The sequence below is a fragment of the Astatotilapia calliptera genome, chromosome 13 (assembly GCF_900246225.1).
Source record: "Astatotilapia calliptera chromosome 13, fAstCal1.2, whole genome shotgun sequence".
Classification (NCBI taxonomy): domain Eukaryota; kingdom Metazoa; phylum Chordata; class Actinopteri; order Cichliformes; family Cichlidae; genus Astatotilapia; species Astatotilapia calliptera.
The window spans coordinates 4,841,104-4,860,781 of NC_039314.1; the positions used below are offsets into that span (position 1 = coordinate 4,841,104).

The 19,678-nt window shown below is 40.8% G+C and overlaps 1 protein-coding gene across 3 annotated transcripts in view; it reads left to right on the top strand.

Annotated features, from left to right (window-relative positions):
* inpp5a (inositol polyphosphate-5-phosphatase A) overlaps positions 1-19,678 on the top strand; it is a 150,724-nt gene that overhangs the window by 71,308 nt on the left and 59,738 nt on the right. For all 3 annotated transcript variants that reach the window (XM_026190031.1, XM_026190029.1, XM_026190030.1), the window contains 2 exons: positions 17,321-17,384; positions 18,927-19,030. In XM_026190031.1, coding sequence (XP_026045816.1) covers positions 17,321-17,384; positions 18,927-19,030 — 168 coding nt within the window. The remainder of the gene's footprint in view (positions 1-17,320; positions 17,385-18,926; positions 19,031-19,678) is intronic.

The window sequence follows — 19,678 nt, forward strand, 5'->3', positions numbered from 1 at the left end:
TATGCTTCTCCCTTATGATTAACAGGGAACAAATTCACATCAAATAACCCCTGTATTGTCTTTAAGCCTCATTTTCTAATGACATTACATAGGGCATGTGTAAGTTTATTTGGAGTGACTCATCTATGGGCTGAGGGGAAATGAGCAATCCCTTTGCCGCCGCCCCCCCCCCCCCCCCCACCCCTCTGTTGAACTGTTACCTATAAAAACAGCTGTACGCGCTCAGTCAGAGGGTGTTTCCTGCTCGGTGTAATAACAAGGCCCTTTCTCCTTGTCCCATTCCTTGGCCGATTGATTTTTGTTAGGAAAATTAATGCAGTCGCGCTAAGGCTGTGGAGGTCAGAGGGAGACGGGCTTGAACAGATGAGGGGCGGTGCTGGGTAAACAGAAAGGAAGGAAACAGCTAGGGGACCCCCAGACTCTGTCTGATGAAACTTACTGTGCATTTAACGAAGGCGGAGCATGCAGTCGCTTATGATGTATTGCCTCTGTCCTGTTTTATGCACACACCAAAATAAATCTCTTATGACTGAGCAAGCAAATATACATGCCCATTTATTGACTGGGCTCACTCATCCCGTGTTGTTTGGTTTTCTTGGTCTTGTTTTATGTTGTGTGTGATTCTCTTTATTGCCTTGACACAAGCTTAAAGGCAAAGATAGATCCTTTACACTTTATGAGATTCCTTTAAAAACTTGAGTCACGACAGTCGACTTCTCGCAGTCAGCAGACCCTTTCATTTCATGCAACTCCTTAAAGATTAGATGCTTAGATGCTTTGTTTGTGTGTCCCCCCCCCCCTAAAAGTAACACAATCATCCCAATGAATAGACATACCTCTGTTTGACCCCATAACATATCCAAGTGGTGCCTTTTATAAAGGCATAAAGCAAAGCATAACCATGTTTCAGTGAATAATGTTTCCCAAGTGGGAACCAATCTAACACAAAGGGTGCCCCAGTCAGCTGGCTCCCTGCACAAGTTCAAGCCACAATAGCACCCTGTGTGCACCATGCTGTAGATAATTAGCTACTCATTAAAGAGCCCTCTTATTAGATTGGATGTTATGCTCTTTCAGTTAAATTCGAGCTCTTAGTTTTAACAGCCTAATTACATTTCTGAAAAGACGAGAAAAAGAAAAAAGACTTTTCAAAGCAGTCTCTGGCTGAATAGAAGTGATGCTTTTCTGCGAATTCAGAGATCCAAATCTTCTCTTCTTTGACTGTGAGATTGTAGATTTGAGATATTAGGAGCATAAATCTGTAGGAGAAGCTAAATGTGTAATTGTACAATGTATTTAATAGTTTGCTTTTAGCTGATATTCTGTACCCTCTTTATTGGCTGTACAAAGACTTCTGTTTGCTGAAACAGCTGGCTAATCATCAAAAACCCTTGGTTAGCAAAATGCTGTGCATGCACTGTGTCTCAATTCATGGATCTCTTTTGGTAAACTTGTGTATTTTCACAAGTCAAATTCAACAAGCTACTTGTATCTGATGAGATACAAATATAGTAAAAAAAAAAAAAACATTTTTTTTTTTTAGACTTACCTATTCTTAACGTAGCCGTTCACACCAACCGTGTAATTTCGCTAGATGTAATTGTGCCATTTCGTTTTTGGATCTAGGAAAAAAATTTCCTCCCATTTTTTTTTTTTGCAAATAAACAGATCTGACCATCAGACTGCTGCATTTGGCAACAACTGTACTTGTAACTCAGAATTTGTACTGAATATATAATCATATGGAAATAATAAAATGTGTATGATACATGTGTGATCCCAACTCTGCCAACAAGAACTCAAACTGCCCCACCGACGTCCTGAAATATGTACAAAGGCAGTCACCACCTTTAACTTTAACTGAATCTCCATTTCTTTCTTCTGTTGTTTAGACACACTAGGACACCAACTCATCATCACTTGATGTTGTAAAGACCTTGAAAAGATCCCACTGAAGAAGTATAGAGTCCAAGTTCTGAAACTAGTTGGATTAAACTAGATTTCTTTAGTTCTAATGCAGAGGCAATCTTTTCCAGGCTGTTATACAACGATGCACTTAAAATAGCATAAAATGCATCTGCAACTCCTTGTAGGTGCACTGCTACAATCTGGAGGTGGCTGTAGCTCAAGAATTAGAGCAGTCCTCTACTAATCAGAAGGTTGTTGGTTCGATCCTTACATACCAAAACATCAAGCTACTGAATGCAGAGTTCGTCGGAGTGGGAATGTTCGATAGAGAGAAAAAAGTACTTGTATGAACATGTGTATGTGAATGGGTAAATGCTCTGAATGCTCAAGTTCTATGAGAATTAAACAATTTAAAGCTACATCTTTATGGTGTCACCTGCAAAACCACAGGCATGTTAATGTAACAGATGTAGTGTACACAGTGTATTAAGCTCCGCTTCTATGCGACATGAAGATCAACAATACATTACCACCTGGTCATCTGTCGAGCACTCAAAGGGGGAGACCCAGGAGACCTGCTGCAGACCTGCTCGGGCCCCTCCAAATCCTCTTTTCTCCTCACATTTCTGTGGGTGTGATATTTACAGGAGAGCAGGCGAGGGTTTGCTGCCACTCTCGCCCCTGGCACAGGACCTCTGCTCCCTCGCAACTTAAAGCTGTCTTTTAAGAGAGGCCATAGGAACAGCCGGATGCTGTGATTGTACGGATAAAAAAGAAACATCTGCGTAAGAAAAGTCCCCCTTTTTTTATTTATTATTATAATAATACAATAAGAGGGGAAAAAAACGCATGACATAATTTCTTGTTATCTAAGAAGCTAAGGCTGCATTTACATTTGCTTTTCATGCAGCGTCCATGTGCTCTTAGGGGCGATGCACTGGAGTATAACTAAGCTAGCATGCAGGATATCCAACCATTTAAATCAAGCCTCTGGGAATTTTACATAACACATCATTGGAGAGCATTGGTTTTTACATAAAGACAAAGAAGGCCACAAAGAGCCACCGGACGGGCGTCTTAGCCTGAGACGAGCTGCTGCGTGTGTTTTTGCAGACTCCTCTAAAGCTTCACGGTCCTGTGGTCACTGTTGTGCGGCGAGAACGCCTCTGCTCATACTCAGACAGCACACAGACAGAAAGCTGCTTATTTTTTTTATACATCCCAGGGGGAAAAAATGATTTTTCTGAGCACGACCTCAAAACTGAACCCTTTGCTCTGATGGGGTGACTACCCGATCCCGAGCGTTGCGGAAGCGCTCTTGAGTCTTCGCGCCTTAGGAAATACTGTAGGCTGCCATCGATTGTCCCTGTGCAGCAGGAGCTGTCATATTTTATAGATGTTTCATGGGATCGCTCATGATCTAGACGATGTTGCCTTCATTTAGAAAGAGTTGTGTTTGTACTAAGGGAGGAGGAAGGGCTCTTGATGCAGAGAAATGGGGACCTTCGTGATAAGTTCTTCTCACAAGTGACAAAGTAGTGCCACTAAGATGCAGCAAACGAATATATTTCATTATGGGGCTCTGGAATAGAGCTGTTTCTCATTGGGCAGCCAAGGATGCCACTTTATCATTACAAGGCCACATGAGCGAGCCACAGGCAGCGTGGGACAGAATCAAAGCTGCCACTGGACACAAGCTGACTGATTACTTTTCCAGCTCACATCACAGCTCTGACAGCTATCCCAGCATCCTCAGGGACAGTTGAGTTTGCTCAATACTGATTATTTGATGTCAAAAGTTGCGCCCACTCTGGCCCAGATGTTGACATACTCTATATGTGTTAGAGTTCAGCTCAGATTTTAGCATTGGGTCACTATCAGCCCAGGAACCAGTGATCTAGTCATAGAAGCAAGGTGGAGGTGTATCTTTTTAAAAAACAGCACAAAAATATAAATTGTTATCAGTTCCCACTGTTCATCTGTCAGAATTTTCTACGACTTTACCTGTGGTAAATTTAGTTGATTGGACATGATTTGGATCCATAGTGTACATTGTAATGAATTGTCCGTGAACCTCAGAGACAGGATTGTATTGAGGTGGTATAAAGATGAATGCAGCAATTTACATCCTTGATGTTAACCTGCTCCAGAGCACTCTGCACCTGGGGACGAAGGTTAATCTTCCAACAACCCTAAGCACACAGAAGATTACAGAAGAAGAGTGGTTGCAGGACAACTCTGTGAATGTCCTTGAATAGCCCAGCCAGAGACCAGACTTGAACCTGACTGAACATTTCTGCAAAGATTTGAAAATGGCTGTGCACCGATGCTCCCCATCCAACCTGCTGTTTGAGGTTCTGCAAAGAAGAATGGGAGAAAGTGCCCAAAAACAGGTGTGCTAAGCTTGCAGCATCATACTCAAAAAGACTTGCGCATGTAATTGCTGCCAAAGGTGCTTTACAGAAAAGGCTGCAAATACTTATTTACATTTTTATAGTTTAGTTTTTTAGTATTTTCAATACATTTCCAAGAAAGTCAAACAAACTTTTTTGAGGTGAAAAATGAATTTAATCCATTTTGGAATAAGGCTGTAACATGAAAAAATGTGGAGCAAGTGAAGCACTGTGAATACTTTCTGCACGCACTGTGTGTGTGCGTGTGTGTGTGTGTGCGTGTGTGTGTGTGTGTGTGTGTGTGTAAACTTTTCAAACTTCCTTCCAGTCTTAATATAACTCCAGTGTTCAGTTACAATTATATTGCTTCCAGTCATCCTACAGCCTGTGTGATCCTAATTTAATCAGTTCTTTCACAAATGAGTCCTCATGAATAGGCACAATATTGAATCAGATAAAAATATAGATTGATGAACAGTCCATGACAACATTAGCAGCCTTTCCAAAACGCGGGGTAGAGGAAAAAAAAATCAATGGGCTCAAAGACCTGTCATTTGCATGGGCCTCTTCCCCTAATGGGAATACTTTTTATAGACGGGGAATTACAAGTTGAAATATTCTTTTTGATTATTGGACATCCATAGCCAAATATGATTTACATTAATGAGCATAAGTATATTAAAGACGTTGTATCCCCAGCATGCGAAACAATTGAATAATGGCTCTGGCAACCAAGCGGTGGCTTGAGAAAATAGAGAGGAGGTAATGTCACTTTAATTACTAATGGATAGCCTAATCCAGACTTTGATTTTTCATCTTTAGCAACAATCTAATAAGGCAAATATTCATCATCTTCATATCCCATTTTGAAATGAGGATTTTGTCGAGCACGGACAACACGGTTATTTAGAGAAAGTGGCCGTTTACGCCGGCCTCTTAGATCAACGGTTTATTTAAAGTTGATTTTCCTGTGAGGAAAGAAGAACGGTCCTTTCATGCCCAATTGCAGTTGTCTGAAACACTTAGAGTTGAGAAGTTGATCTTGTTAGGAGGAATAGACGTTGTATGATTCCCCTTTAGATCAAAATAATAATTGTCCCACACATTGCTCTCCGGTGTTCGTCAAAGAATACGCGTTCCATCCCGTGTTAGTAGTAGTTGGGCTTAAATCTAGATTAAATTGTGCACTGTAGCGTTTTGACGTGAGATCATTAATGTTATATATTTAGACACCAATCTTATCATTGTGTTATATAAATCATGGGGCTAGGTGACCTGAAAAGTGCTTTGATAAACTGCTCTTTTCAAAAGCACATCTTTTCTTTTTTTCTTTTTTTTTCGAGGAATCTTAAATGCTTTGATAAATTTAGGCAAATTATAATATACAGCTCTCAATAGATGTTTTTTAATGTCATTTTGATTATAATCTAATGTACTGCCTCTCCGCTGAATCATCTTACCTCAGAAACATTTATTTATAAATTCATTACACAAGTCCTGACCATGACTATGAAGGACACGCATATGGTTCTGAAAAATGAAAGCAAATCAGAAGCGCCGTAGACCTGCAACCTTTTAGTGGTCAGCAGGGGAAAAAGCCTGCAAATCTCTGACCTCAGGAAACACTTGTTTATGGAGTTAGTTCATAACTATGAACGCTCGGTTTCCACAAATAGTGAAAATGCACTGCCCGAGGCTTTAAAATGAGTCGTTGAGGTCAGCGTGGAAACTTCCATCTTTTATATACAGTCTGTGATCACTACGTGTGGGTTGGTTGGACTGGTGGCCAACTCTGTCAGCATATTTATAAAACATTTGTGTTAAATTTGTTTTTGTAAATGACTTAACGTTGCCACTTACTTACTTTTCCTTTTGTACTATGTGGTGTTATGAGACGGACTTGTCTTCTTTTTTCTTTATTGTGATAACGTGGAGTAGATAGAAGTTAGAGTAAAAACAGTTGTCCAGTCTGTCAGCGATGTGTGACCCGACAGTGCAGAAATGTGTATTCGCTAGCAAAGGTGTGTGCCTATTTGTTTTAGTCACTTTTGGTTTTTTTGTTTTGTTTTGTTGTTTTTTTTGGTTTCTTTGAACAAAACTTCATTTGCGTATTTACATTTGAGAGATAACATCGAGGATTTTGTGCAGGCTGAGCAGACATTTCATAAATTGGTTTGTGAAATACACCTACTGTTCTGCAAATGTTAACGGAGTTTTGAAAGTAGCTGAAAAAAAGCCTCTCCTTTATATTACTGTAGACTGTGATACTGCATACAAGGCTGTGGGAGCTTCTTGAAACAGTAACAGTGTATAACAAATCACTGAATTAAGATGAAATGAAATTACAAACTGTATATTGTTCCCCATGTTCCTTTTTTTCCCCATTTCCTGTCTGTCTTTTATGAGTCAAAGTCAAACGTGGAACATATATATATATATATATATATATATATATATATATATATATATATATATATATATATATATATATATATATATATCATTGCAATAGATTTATATTCGTGTTGAATTCGTTAAATGACCCGTGATTAATTATAACTGTGTAGTCTGAACTAGTGTGACCAATTGCTTTTTTTTCATTGGTCCCAGGGCAGCAAAGCTTTTGCAAATAAGCCCAGATTCCTTTAAGCTAAACTGATTAAACAATATTTAATCACACTGCTGTTTTCAGTCTGAAGTGATTCTAACAGAAGCTGACATGCAGTGTAAATATCCCCTGGCATAGGGCCAATCTTAAAATTGTGTTTTGCACTGAAATTATGGATAAAGAATTTGCTAGAGGGATTATAATGAAATCGAGGCAATTTTGGATTGCTTCTGAATTTGGAGACAAATTTAAAACAGAATGGCCAAAATCAACGCAGCACAGGCAGAGATATCCTGGCTTTAGACGGAATTTAGAATGTGTGGTGCACCAGATACATCCTACATTTCCCATAATGCAACTCAGTAGTGTCTTTATTAGAATCCCTATTAGTTTTAAATGCATGCATTGGTTTGTAACTCCAATTCATCAGCAGAAATAACCCTGTCTAGGCTATTTGCTTCTATGTGTTTTGATTTGGAGACTTTGTCAGGCTACATAAAGTCAACTTAAAGGTGAAACAGGCTTAAATCTGTGGTGGCCCTAATGTCTCCCCCCCCCCAAAAAAAAAGAAAAAGAAAAAAAAACTACATACAATACAGTTTTATTTCTATAGGACATTTAAAAACCAGAAAGGCGCACCAAAGTGCTTCACAATAATAGAGAGAATCAACATAAATCAATTAACAACAGTACAGATCGGGCACTAGCACTAGCATAGACAGAAGGTAATAGACCGGAAGAGTTAAGTAAAACAGTTATCGAACCTCAATTCAACAGGAAGGTCAGTTCATGAATACAAAATATCAACTAAGAAGTTAAAAACCAGCAATAAAATGAATTATAAGTTTAATAAGGGTATTAACCGTACGGGAAAACCAGGTTAAATAAGTAAGCTTTCAATCTTGATTTGAAGGATTGGATAGAGTCTGAGGCACGAATAGAAGCAGGGAGGCTATCCCAAAGTTTAGGTGCAGCTGAAGCAAAGGCACGATCGCCTCTGGTCTTCAGCCTAAGCTTAGGTTGGGCCAGGAGTAACTGACCTGATGATCTTAATGCTCAGCAAGGAGTGTACAGATTGAGATCAGTGAGATAACTGGGCGCAGTATTATTCAGAATTTTAAAAGCAAGTAGCAAAATTTTAAACTCAATGCGATATTTGATTGGTAACCAATGTAAATCGACAGGAGCTGGAGTGATAGAATCAAATTTTCTAGCTCCGGTAAGAAGGTGAGCCGCAGCATCCTGAACAAGCTACATAAAAAAAACATTAAAAAACACGCTAATAGAAACACAAAATGACATCAACACTTTGTTTCCTGTAGTGTGAAATGTTGTGTCCTGCACCTTTTGGGCAACTGGATAAACTGGAGTCCACAATGCAAATTAAAAAAAGCACAAAGTTGGTTGTTAAGTTTCCTGCTTTTGATCCCGCGCCTCATTTGCAAGGCGTACCTGCATCAAGCAGCGAAAAAATGCCCTCACCGTGGCTCCATTTAATTTTCTTTAACCATGAATTTATGCTCGCTCTTCTGCCATGCAAAAGACGGTTTTGCCCAACCTCATTAAGAGGTCACCAGCGGCTCAGGCCCCACAGGTGTAATCCCATTTACTTTGATCCTCAGTTTTTATGTCCTCGTTAAAAGCTGCTGAAGTAGCAACACGGTATTAGTAAATACGCAGCTGGAATATATATGAGCATTAATCATTCTCTCTATTGAACAGGCCACTGCTACCTTTACTGGAAACTGGGGAGAGGGCAGAAATGACGCTTTCAAATTCAGACGTTTTCCTTTAATTAGAAGTGCACCGAGGTATTTTTTTGTTTTTTTTCAATAAGTTTTAGAGCATGCATTGGATCAAAATGTGCATCATTTCTTTCTTATTGTTTTATCAGAAGACATTTATTCAAACCACTCTGTATAAAAACAAAAGCAAGGTGCTATTACTGTGTGTATCGAACATTTTTTAACAAAGTTATCAAAGTCTTCCATCAGGATTATGCTGAACCAGCCAATGGTGTGGTCTGGAGCACAAAAAAACAAAAAAACAAAAACGCAGCATTATAAAGTAGCTCTTTTAAAGTCTGAGTCATATCATGTAGACGCGTATTCACTTTTCTTTTTTTGTTGAATGTCATTGCTGTGATGGTTTTATTGCTTTAGACCCCTATGCCGGGCAGGTTAGAGGAGCGACTGCACGACTGATGAGCGTGGCAGGAAATTGGCAGATGGAAGCATCCATTTCACCGCTAATTAGGGGGTCCAGAAGCCCGCCGACTGACAGGGTTCAACCGGGCAATGTAGTGCCTGCCAGCTCCCATCCCGTGCGCTTTATAAAACGCTCTTTAATTCCCCGGCACAATATCATTAACTTTGTAAGTGGATGAACACAATGGACAAGCAATTTAATTAACTTCTACCATTGAATGTTGGAGGGGAGACTAAATGAAATTAATGCACAATATTTCCCAGGGAGGCAGCCAACCTTGGGAGTGGGTCTGGATTGTTGGCAGGTCAGGCACTGCCGTGGGTTTGGCCAATTATGCCTTGTTTAGACCCATCCATAATACTTTCTTCAAAAGAAAATAAAATCAGTGGTTTCGAGATCAATCATGAGCGTGTGTCGCTCTGCATTCTGGGAGATTTTAGAATAATGAAGTGGAAGCCCGGAAACACTCTGCCAAAAGCTTTGAGTCAACAGCGCTAAAATACAGGTATCATAACTGATCCGTGCAGAGCCGGGGGGGCTTACTTGAAGTAGACGATCAATAAATGCCTGAAATTGGGAAATACAGGAAAAGGAATACGGCGATATGTCCGGCGCCGTCACGTCACATGTCGTGTTGGAGGATGAAGCCTGTTATTATTTTGATCACCCAAACTTTTGCTTAAATAGGTCAAATATGAGCTTTGTTATTAGTCTAATGTGTCTTAGTGAAATTGAAGTAAACTTGTAACAGGTTTATGCTCTAGTTTAGGAATTCAATGTTTCAAATAGATTACAGTACCTACAGTTAGAGATCTGCCGTCTTACTTTTACTTTTATTTTACTTCAAATAACTTGGTTTACAAATAAAACTCTGTTTTAGGCCGTCTTTATATTACACACTACTAGTGTGCTTTGGTTGGCATATTTTAATAGTGCTGTCCAAAATGGAGTATAAAGTCCTCACTATGCACCTGTGACACTTTTACTGTAACCGTGTTTCACTGCTGTGCTACTTTTATTCTTTATCCTGCTACTGTAACACAAAAATTTCCTTGTGGGATTAGTAAACTGCCTTCTTACCTACATACCTACCCAACGAACCATTCAGTCGTTTTTCACAACTGAAGTTTTGTTTGAAACCGCAGATCACAGCTGCGCGCGAGAATGCTAATTATCCAAAAACCTGCCCAGCGAACGAATGTCCCCATTACTCATTATTATCCTCATTACTTACTGTAGCTGTATAAGCAGTCGAAATGAGTTTCAGGTGCACTGCCAGAATCTGAATCAAAGATCTGTGGTTCCTCTTTTAATTCTAAGGGATCAATACTGGTCCTGCTTTGCCCTGTAAACCAATTTTCTAGCAGAGCTCGCACATGATTTCCTTCCCAGGAGAAGCAGAAGAGCATTAAGGGAGAGTAAGCTTAACTTAAATCTTAATTACTGTAAAATAAGTAAATAAATTTACATTAACGTGCTTCCTCTAAGTATGTCTGTGAACACCCTAATTCCTTGCCTGCGTCCCTTACCTATGGTCCCCAGCACACACATCCCAGAGACAAGGGCTTCTTCAGGACGTGACGGATGGCTCCAACACTCGAGCCGCTTTCAAATCACAGGAAGTGACAGAGGAAGTTTTAATGAGAGTTTTGTCTGTGTATCCAGTCAGGCCTTCCAGGCAGCTGATGAATAATAGACACTGTGGCTCAATACTCTGAATACTCAATCAATGGCACTGGGAGAGGGCCTTGGCAAAACACATATGGCAGCCTGGGGTGGGCGGCGGGCTGAGGAGGGGTAGAAAATACTTCTCCATCTGTATCTCCAGGCTGAAAAAAAAAGAAAAAGCAAGCCACCTCTATTGATGCCTCTCACTTTTGTGCCAGGGTGTTTTCTTCGCCGGCGATGACAAACAGGCTGTTTGTGCGGTATTGGAGGTTTGTGCAGAGAGGCTCCTGTGAAGGTGCTCTTTTAGTTCTGGATCCTGCATATCAATGGGTCCCTCGCTGGGATGTGGAGGGCGGATCTTGAAAAAGTCAATTCCTAAATCCAGTAGCTGTTAGAGCACACAGCATGCAGTTCTATTGTCTACTAATGGATTTGCCTTTTGCACTTTGATTCAGTGTGCTTACAGTTTAGCCATGTATAAATGTTAGAGTTTAGTGATTAATAGGGATATCATGTACCTATTAGTCAGAGCTTATGTCTCTGCTTCCTTCTCTGAGCTGTGTGGGGCTAGCATGTGTGCCTGATGTATTGCAACACCATTTCTTCATGACAGCATATCTGATTGACCTTTCCGATAAGACTGTGTGTGTATGTGCGTGTGTGTGTGTGTGTGTGTACACATTTGTGAGTTGTTTTTGGGGGTTATGATTCTGCGTGCAGGTTTGTGTGGACGTGTGGCATCACTCGTGATTTGTCAGATGCGGGGGGCTCCAGGGATTTCTGAGCAATGAGATATAAACTGGAAAACAGCCCATTCTTGTCTGTGCTCTCCAGAAGGCAAAATGCCACGGAAAACTCTGAGGAGATATTTCTCTGCAGGTGGCTGGAACAAGCTTGTAGTCCACAGACAGATAACCCTCATTACAGGGCAAGTGTCATCACTTTATAGGATTATTATGCTCTAATCAAAGGCAGTATTATTTTCACCTTCATAATAATTTCGCACTCGCATAGTTATTTTAAGGGAGTGTTTTAAGGGAACACAAGCATTCGGGTTACGATACAACCAAACCAAACAAGTTTTATTAACCAAGCTTACTTAAAATTGTTGCCACATGGTTTTCTGTGGATTGACTAATGGATTAATAGGTCAGTCACTTCAGCCCTCACACGCACCCAGTCCTCCTTTGCACTGAGGAATTCCAACAAGCACACTAACACTCTGTTTTTCCTCCTAATAAAATGGTTTAGTGCCTTGGCGTAACTTGTGGCTTGTTTATAACCTCTGTCATGGCCTTGATGTTGTTATGTTCCCACAATTCATAAATTCTTCAAGTATTTATGGTGCAATCTTATCAGTGAAGGAATGACTCCCAAATTACAAAAACAAGACTTTACTTGTGAGAAGCTGCATTTTAAGCTTGAAATAGGCCAGAATTACAACTGCAGTCTAAAATGAGACCGAGTGAACTGCAGTGTTACAGAAAAAAATGGCACTGGAATACCAAAGAAACCAAAGAAAAGATTAAAAACTATAAAAATGTGCTATAAAGACTTCGGTTTATAGACTGTATCCAAAAGATAGCATGCATGTACGTAGTTAGCTTCTAGACTGCACTGACTGAATTATCAGCAGGCTAATGTGAGCTGTTTGTTCATATCTTGGGACATTTGTAATGCCTGAAAACTAACAATGAAAACAGTAAAGAGTATATGGGAGAAACCTTCAACCATGATATGAATGTCGACGTTACATCGTTTGTCCACCAGAGGGCACACGATTTCCTTCTTGGCAACACATGTTTGGAATACCACATAGTCAGGCGGAGTGTAAAAAAACAAATTTCACATTCAACTTGATTCTGAAAAATGCACGACACAAATTTTTTTGCTTCGATTCTTCGTTTAAACTTTGTCGTCGCCATGTAAACGCGTACGTTTCACCCACATTTACTCTTAAAGCAGACGCCTGGAAGCACGCCTGTGAGTAAAAAGTTCCCGGGCAGGCCTCGGTGTTTACACAAAAAGACTGAGAGCACAACAGCAGCAATGATGACGATGTTGTCATAATTTAACATGGAGCCAGAAGTTATGTTCCCCATTTAATGTGAAATGATACAAAATTTGATTTTAGCTAATATCTAATAATATTAAAAAAATAAAATAAAGGTTGGACTCATTCATTTCATTATTATTATAACCTTAATTAAAATTTACATCATCAGAATGTTATTCAGTGTGTAACCACCACATGGTCCTTTAAAGGCTTACAAAAACACACTCGTTCACTAGCACACAGTAAAATACTATCAGAACTATTTTTGCCTCCCGTTAACGTCTAAAGCCTTCCAAGAAGACAGAGTAAAGGTAATGTTTTTGTGTCTTAGTTGAGATTGCCTACTTTATTGTATTTGAAACTAATGTAATTAAGATTCTATACTTATTTTTGAACATTTTTATTTTTATTTCAAAATGGCATGCACAATGCTGTATGCGGTTTAAGACATTGCAATGTCTAGAAAGGAAATCAATGAGCAGTTAATTTTAAAAGACCTGCAATTTTTCTCTTTTGAACATTTATTATGGCACATTAATAAAGCAAAACTCAACATTACTCAGTTGATGGAAGAATCAATAGAATTAAAATAATCTTAAAAATCCTACGTTGTTCCAGCTCTAAAGCTAAAGCTTCAGTGACAGCATTTGGCCACCACTATGTTGTTGTTGTTCTTGTGTGTGTGTGTGCGTGTGTGTGTGTGTGTGTGTGTTTTTACAAGTCAGAACTGACCACATGTGAACGAGTGGAGTTGTCAGCTGTCATGTGTTGTGGAGAAAAACCCTGGATACAGACCGGGGACCACCACAGGCAGCTAATGATACCAGGCCTGGTCAGGAAGCTGCATGCATGAAAGCTTTAACAAAATCCAAATGTGTCAATTACTTTAAAATAATCCCCCATTTTTAAACCATTTTTTGTATTGGGATGTAATTATACTTATTAGTGCAAGCTATTGGGAGTCTATGGGCCAGTTTCAAATGATCCATCAGGAAATGAAGTTTTTGGCACTGCGCCTTGGTTGTTCAGCCCTAGAGACCTTTGGCATTAAAAAAACAAAAAACACAAGGGCCCAAAGAGCAGTAAATCCAGCCTTTTACAAACAGTCCTCATCCACAGATGTGAATCACTGACTTCTATTGCCACAAGAAGCAGTAATGCACAATAAACACTTAATTGCATCACCTGCTTTCTAATTAACACCCGTACTGCTCGCGTGTTCTCATCGTCGTCCTCTACAAACCCACGAGCTGCACTACAGTGTCCGAGAGGCAGCAGAGCATTACCCTCTGAAGCTATACAGCGATGACACCGGAGTGTGTATGTGTCAGCTCTCCTGGGGACTGGCCCACTCTCCCTTAGCACAGATTGGAGGTGAGACCTTGAAGAAAAATTATTACTTTTATGTTTGCTTTATGGCTCATTTTTCACATTAAACACAGAAAATCTATTCAGAGGTCACAGAATTCCTGCTTCTCTTCACGAGCCAAAACTAATTTTTGCAGCCCTCGGTATCGATAAAGCATTCAGCGGAGCAAAGTATGCAGGCTATGTACTGCCGCTCTCAAGTCTCTATTTTCCACCAGCCAGTCTATTGGGACTTGTTCAGGCCGTATCTGCTGGGTGGCGGGTCGGTAGGGGGGGGTTCTGGAAATGTCAACCGCACACGTGCACGGAGAGAGCGCGAGCCCAGCCGCCGTGGTGTCAGTGCGCCCTTATCTGTGAGTGGTGCAGCCAATAGGACTTGTGATAAGAGATAGCATTGCCAGATCGAGTCATAAAACCCCAGCTTTTATGGCGCGGTTATTGTCTTTCTGTCTACAATTATAGTGATTACTCATTTCCCCCTTACCTCCCCCTGCGGACCTCATGGTGCACTTAATAGACTGCATTTTACTAATGGAAAATTAAGTAGCCGCTGTGGCAGTGGGGTTTATAAATATGTAAAATATACTTTTAATTATTTCAAGTGAATCTGGCAGCTAATCAATAAAGAGGGACGTGACAAACATACGTTTGACACAGGCCATTGTAAAGCTACTGGTAAAAGATAAGCATGGCCTGTCAGCGCAGTCCAGCCCTAATGAATATTTTGAGCCTGTCATGTAAAGAGACAAATGGATTAATTGCGCCCTGCTAATATAATAGCTTCTTCATGGAGAGTGCGGGAGAGAGGCAGGCAGGCAGAGGAGAGGAGAGGGAGCCCAGCAGCTGCTGCTGGGATCTGAACCCCAGTGTCAGATGAATATTTATTAGGGTTGAGGGTTAAGTAGATTTTTGCGATTACACGGATAGCCACTTAAGCATAGTTGTTTATAATTTATTTGATAATTGATTCATGCGGGTTTGTTTGATGTCATATTAATTTTATATCTGGTAGTCACAGGTGCTGGGGGCAAGTGGAGGTATCAGCCTCAGCTTTTTTTTTTAAAGAAAATAAAGTTTAGATTATTATTATTATAAAATCTTTATTATAAAGTTTATTTTTTACTTTTATGTTTGGATGAGCTCCACAAAATGATTAATTACTAATTATTTATTTAACCCTTTAACACCAAGTGTGTCGTATTTGAGTTTTTGTGAGGTTTTGGGACCTCTACCACATCAATGTGTGTGTGTTTATCCTGAAAAACAAAAATGCCAAATGTAGCAAAAATGATACAAATGGAAACACATATATGCACATTTTTTAACTTGTCAGAAGTTTAAAAAAATCTAATTTTCTAATAATTATTTTTGGTTCAGGCTTCAAAATCAGAGACGCTGCCCATCACCGTTCCCCTGAAATAATTAAGTTTTGGGTTTTTTAATAAAATATTATAGTAGAAAATGCTCTGCTTGAACAGATGACGAACACGAGTCTATTTTATTCAGTTTTGCCTGGTAACAAAGTTACACCCTGAATGACTTGCTAACATTTTTGTCTATTAATTTTCAGTTAATCTAGCAGTAAGAGACACTTTGACCTGGTGGTAAATAGAACAAAAAATGCAGCTGCAAATTAATTTGTAATAAAAATAAAAAAGGAAAATTCCTCTTCTTTTGTAAAAGGAAATATATCACAATAATACGGCATAATGGTCTTTTCACTCCTCTACTCTGTGAAATATTCACACAAACAGCAGCAGTTAGCATAGTGGCACCATTTTGACAAATGGCACCTTTATGCCTCCCTGGCCCTGCTTTCCTATCCATCTCTGTGTCCAGGCCCGTTGTTGGCACTTTAAGGTGAAAGAGAACATAAAGACAAGTGAGCACAAATAAGTGTAGGGGGGCCTTCCTGGAAGCTGTCCTCTCGCAATGGGAAGCTGCGACCTTGAGTCCTGCCTTCGCCCAACGCTGTCCCCTCTCATATGCACCCCCCCACCCCCTCCTCCTTTTTGCCTCCGTCTGAGCAGGAGAGGGATTGACGGCAGTGGTTCGGGTCACCAAGCGCGGTTCTCATCAATTAAATGTGCGACAGTGTTTTCTGTCGGCTGAACTTATATGTCAAGGAGATGGGCAGGACCTCGTGTTTGTGCTTTTGACAAATCAGCAAATGTTTAATCTCAAGATGTGCTGGGCGCTCATAAATAATGCAGAGGCCAGGCCGGGCCCGAACTCTCTCCCAGCGTGTTGGAAAGAGTGCGGAAAAAACGGGAAAAGATCATGCATTGAGCCCCCCCCCCTCGCTTCTGATTTCTTCTCCTTCTTCCTTCCGTCACATCCACCATTACTCATCTATCATTTCCTGTACATTCGCTCTTATCTTTCTCACTCTTTTGCAATAGTTTTCTCCCTCTACTCACTTACGTTTTAATCTGGTTGCTCTGGTCTTCATAGCTGAAGCTCCGCTCCGCTCTCTGGCTCTGTTTTGAAGGAAAAGGAGACTCGGAATTATCCTAAATCAAAGGTCTGCTATCTCAAAGACACAGGGGATTGAGCTCGAGCTTTGCCTCGATTTGCCCTAAATGTAAAGAGGCCAACAGAAAAGCAGTGTAGCGGACTGTGAACCGCATCAAATCCCCCTCTGCACCACTCTCACTTCTTCCCACAGACTTTGATTGGCTCGTCCACCGACTGGGAAAGTTTCCTGATTGTTCACAGGGAAAATTAAGATTTTAAGCCTATTGAAGTTGATCTTTGCTCATTGAAAAGTCCATCTGAATGTGTCCTTTGAAAGCTCAAATTGTTGACTCGTCACGTTAGAAGACTCCAGAATAGGGTGCACAGAGGCCGCGCTGCGAGCGTACTGTACCGAGAGCACGGTGCACCTGTTGTTGTGTAGCCGGATGGGGTGTGTGTAGTGTTTGTGCAGTGTGCTGTGGAGTGTGGAAGATCTGTGCTGGCTTTGCTTTCAGCGCAGTTTATTAGGCATTTTCACATCAGGTCAGTCCTTTAAACACTGACGGTGTGAAAAGCTTTTGAAGGACTTTTAGCTCCTGACAAAACAAAAAGTTGATAAATAAATGTCTTTAAAAAAGTCTTCTTCTCTTGCAGGCTCTTGGAAGTTTATACTTTATCCACGACTCTTTGAAAAACATCCAACAGTTTGATTTCAAAGGTGAGCCTCACCCCACCTCTCTCCATCACATGACACACATACATCATGACCACTATCCTCTCTTCATTCCCCTTTATCACATTCCTGCATATCACATGCGACCGTTTGCAGGCTATTCCTGCTTCCATCAAAAGCAGTAGGCTGTGATGGGCTTTGAGGATAATGTAAAGGGAGCGGGACAGAATGGTAATGCTTATAAATATTAGGATTTAATTCATACGATTTCGGGCCTACAGTAATGGTGTGCAGCAGGTTATTGGACAGCTATGGCCGTCTCATCAGCCTGCGGTGTCAGAGGGCCCAGGGGGCCGGTGACCACGCTAATTAAAGAGGGGATATAGATGTGGAGCCGCCTCGCTTCCTATTAGACCCAAGTCAGCATTAGCACCAGTTACCCCAGTGAAGGACAGGGCGAAGGAAGGGGAGGGGTCACAAGAGAGAGCAGAGGCGCATTCATGTACCCATGTGCACACACATTAAGATTTGATTTAAAATCACAGCACCGGGCATCTGCAGATGTTAGTACATTAGCAGCTAATCGGGCATAATTTGTTTTAGCAGTCTCCATGTTTTTAAGAGTCAGTTTGCAATTTTAGTTTGAGCACGAAATGCAAATAATAAAATCTTCTGATCTCTGAGCTGGTGGCCTGTCCAGTTGGGCTGGGACTGTTTTAGCCACATGCAAACTTTCAGACAAATTTTCTGAAACTTAGCAGAAGATTTCAAGTGAAGTGTCATACATTTAGGCATTATATTTTTTCTATTAAAATATTTTCCATTAAGGAATTCCAAACAGATTAAAATCCCCCTAACCCTGGGTGGTGTAGAAGTGGAGGAGGGTGAAGAGGAGCCTGTTATTCCCATATCCAGTGCTACGTTTTTATACTTTCACTCTCCTAAAGTTGCCTTGCGTCATAGTAAGGCCTTAACTGGGCTTAGGAGAGGGGTCATCATCATCTGCCTGAAAGAAGTCACTTTAGCTGACTTTAAGTCGCAAACTAAAGATTTTAAACAGCTGTTGTGTGCCTGTGGTGACCACGAAACCTTCTATGACCCCATACAGAGCCAAGAGTTTTAAAAAACCCTGTGAAACAGAGTATTCAGAGCAGTGTAAAGATTGAATTTCTACATAAACTGACATTGTTATTGTAAACTTTGACTATTTTTAACATCAACATCTTTTAGTATAAGTGTACACACGGCCTATGACAGAATATAATGAAAATTCAGGGACTGCAGTGTTTTAAATCTACAGCATTTAATCCACTACAGTGATCCAATAATATCAAAGACAGGCATTTACTCACTTTACATCTCAGTCTGTCCTCCTCGTCCGAGTGCAGGCGTTCCTCATTCTGACCAGCAGGTGGGGCAGTTGTCTGATGAAGCTGAAATAGCTTTAAGAATCAGTCTAATTAGAAGATTAAGACTCACACTTCACTCACACAGTGTTAAAAAAAAGAACCTTCTGTGGTTGTAACAGTGTGTGTTTTTCTCCCCGTTCTTCTCCCTTCATCACTGTCAACCTCGCTTCCTCTTCAGCCAAGAAATTTAGAAAGGTGGTCGGGAAGGAAACCTGCTCAGAGACACTAGAAAGCACACCCACACTGGAGAAGGCGAAGTTTCCACAGGACTACTTTCCCGAGGTGGGTTTTGTAATAAACACACACGATTGGCTGACAGCCTTCTCCCGAGATGCCGGCTGACAGATGTTTTATTTACAGTGGAAGGTTATGTGTGCTCAAAATGTGTATTTCTTGATGTATGAAATCCCACTTATTGTTATGTACTGTATATACATCAATTTGTTGCATTTTTAATGCATATCCAATACAGACCTGAATATTCATATATTTAGTTTGCTTATTTCCTTTGCAGTTTTTATAGCTTTTTGTTTTTCCAGTCAGATTTCTCCCCTACTTCAGGGAAACCCAGTTGACTGATCTAAAGACAAATCAGCACAAAGAATTCAAAGAGAAAAAGTCCTTGTTGTGTTTCCCGTGTCCCGTGGAGCAGTTCCCTGCTCACGCCGCCTGTGTTCAGTTTTCTGGTTTCGATGTGCGGTGCGCCGTCAGACGGGAGCTGGGCGCCGAGCATATCTGTGCTGATATAGTAATAAAGAGCACGACCGCCCGTGTGTCATCCCCGCACTCCCCACTCATCTGTCAACCATGCTCCGACGGCCGCCTCCGCAAATATATGCAAAACAGATGGATACGGCCCCCTTCACACACTTCCCCCCAATTTCCGTCTCTTTCACACACTGCAGGACCCCCCCCCCCCCCCCCCACTCC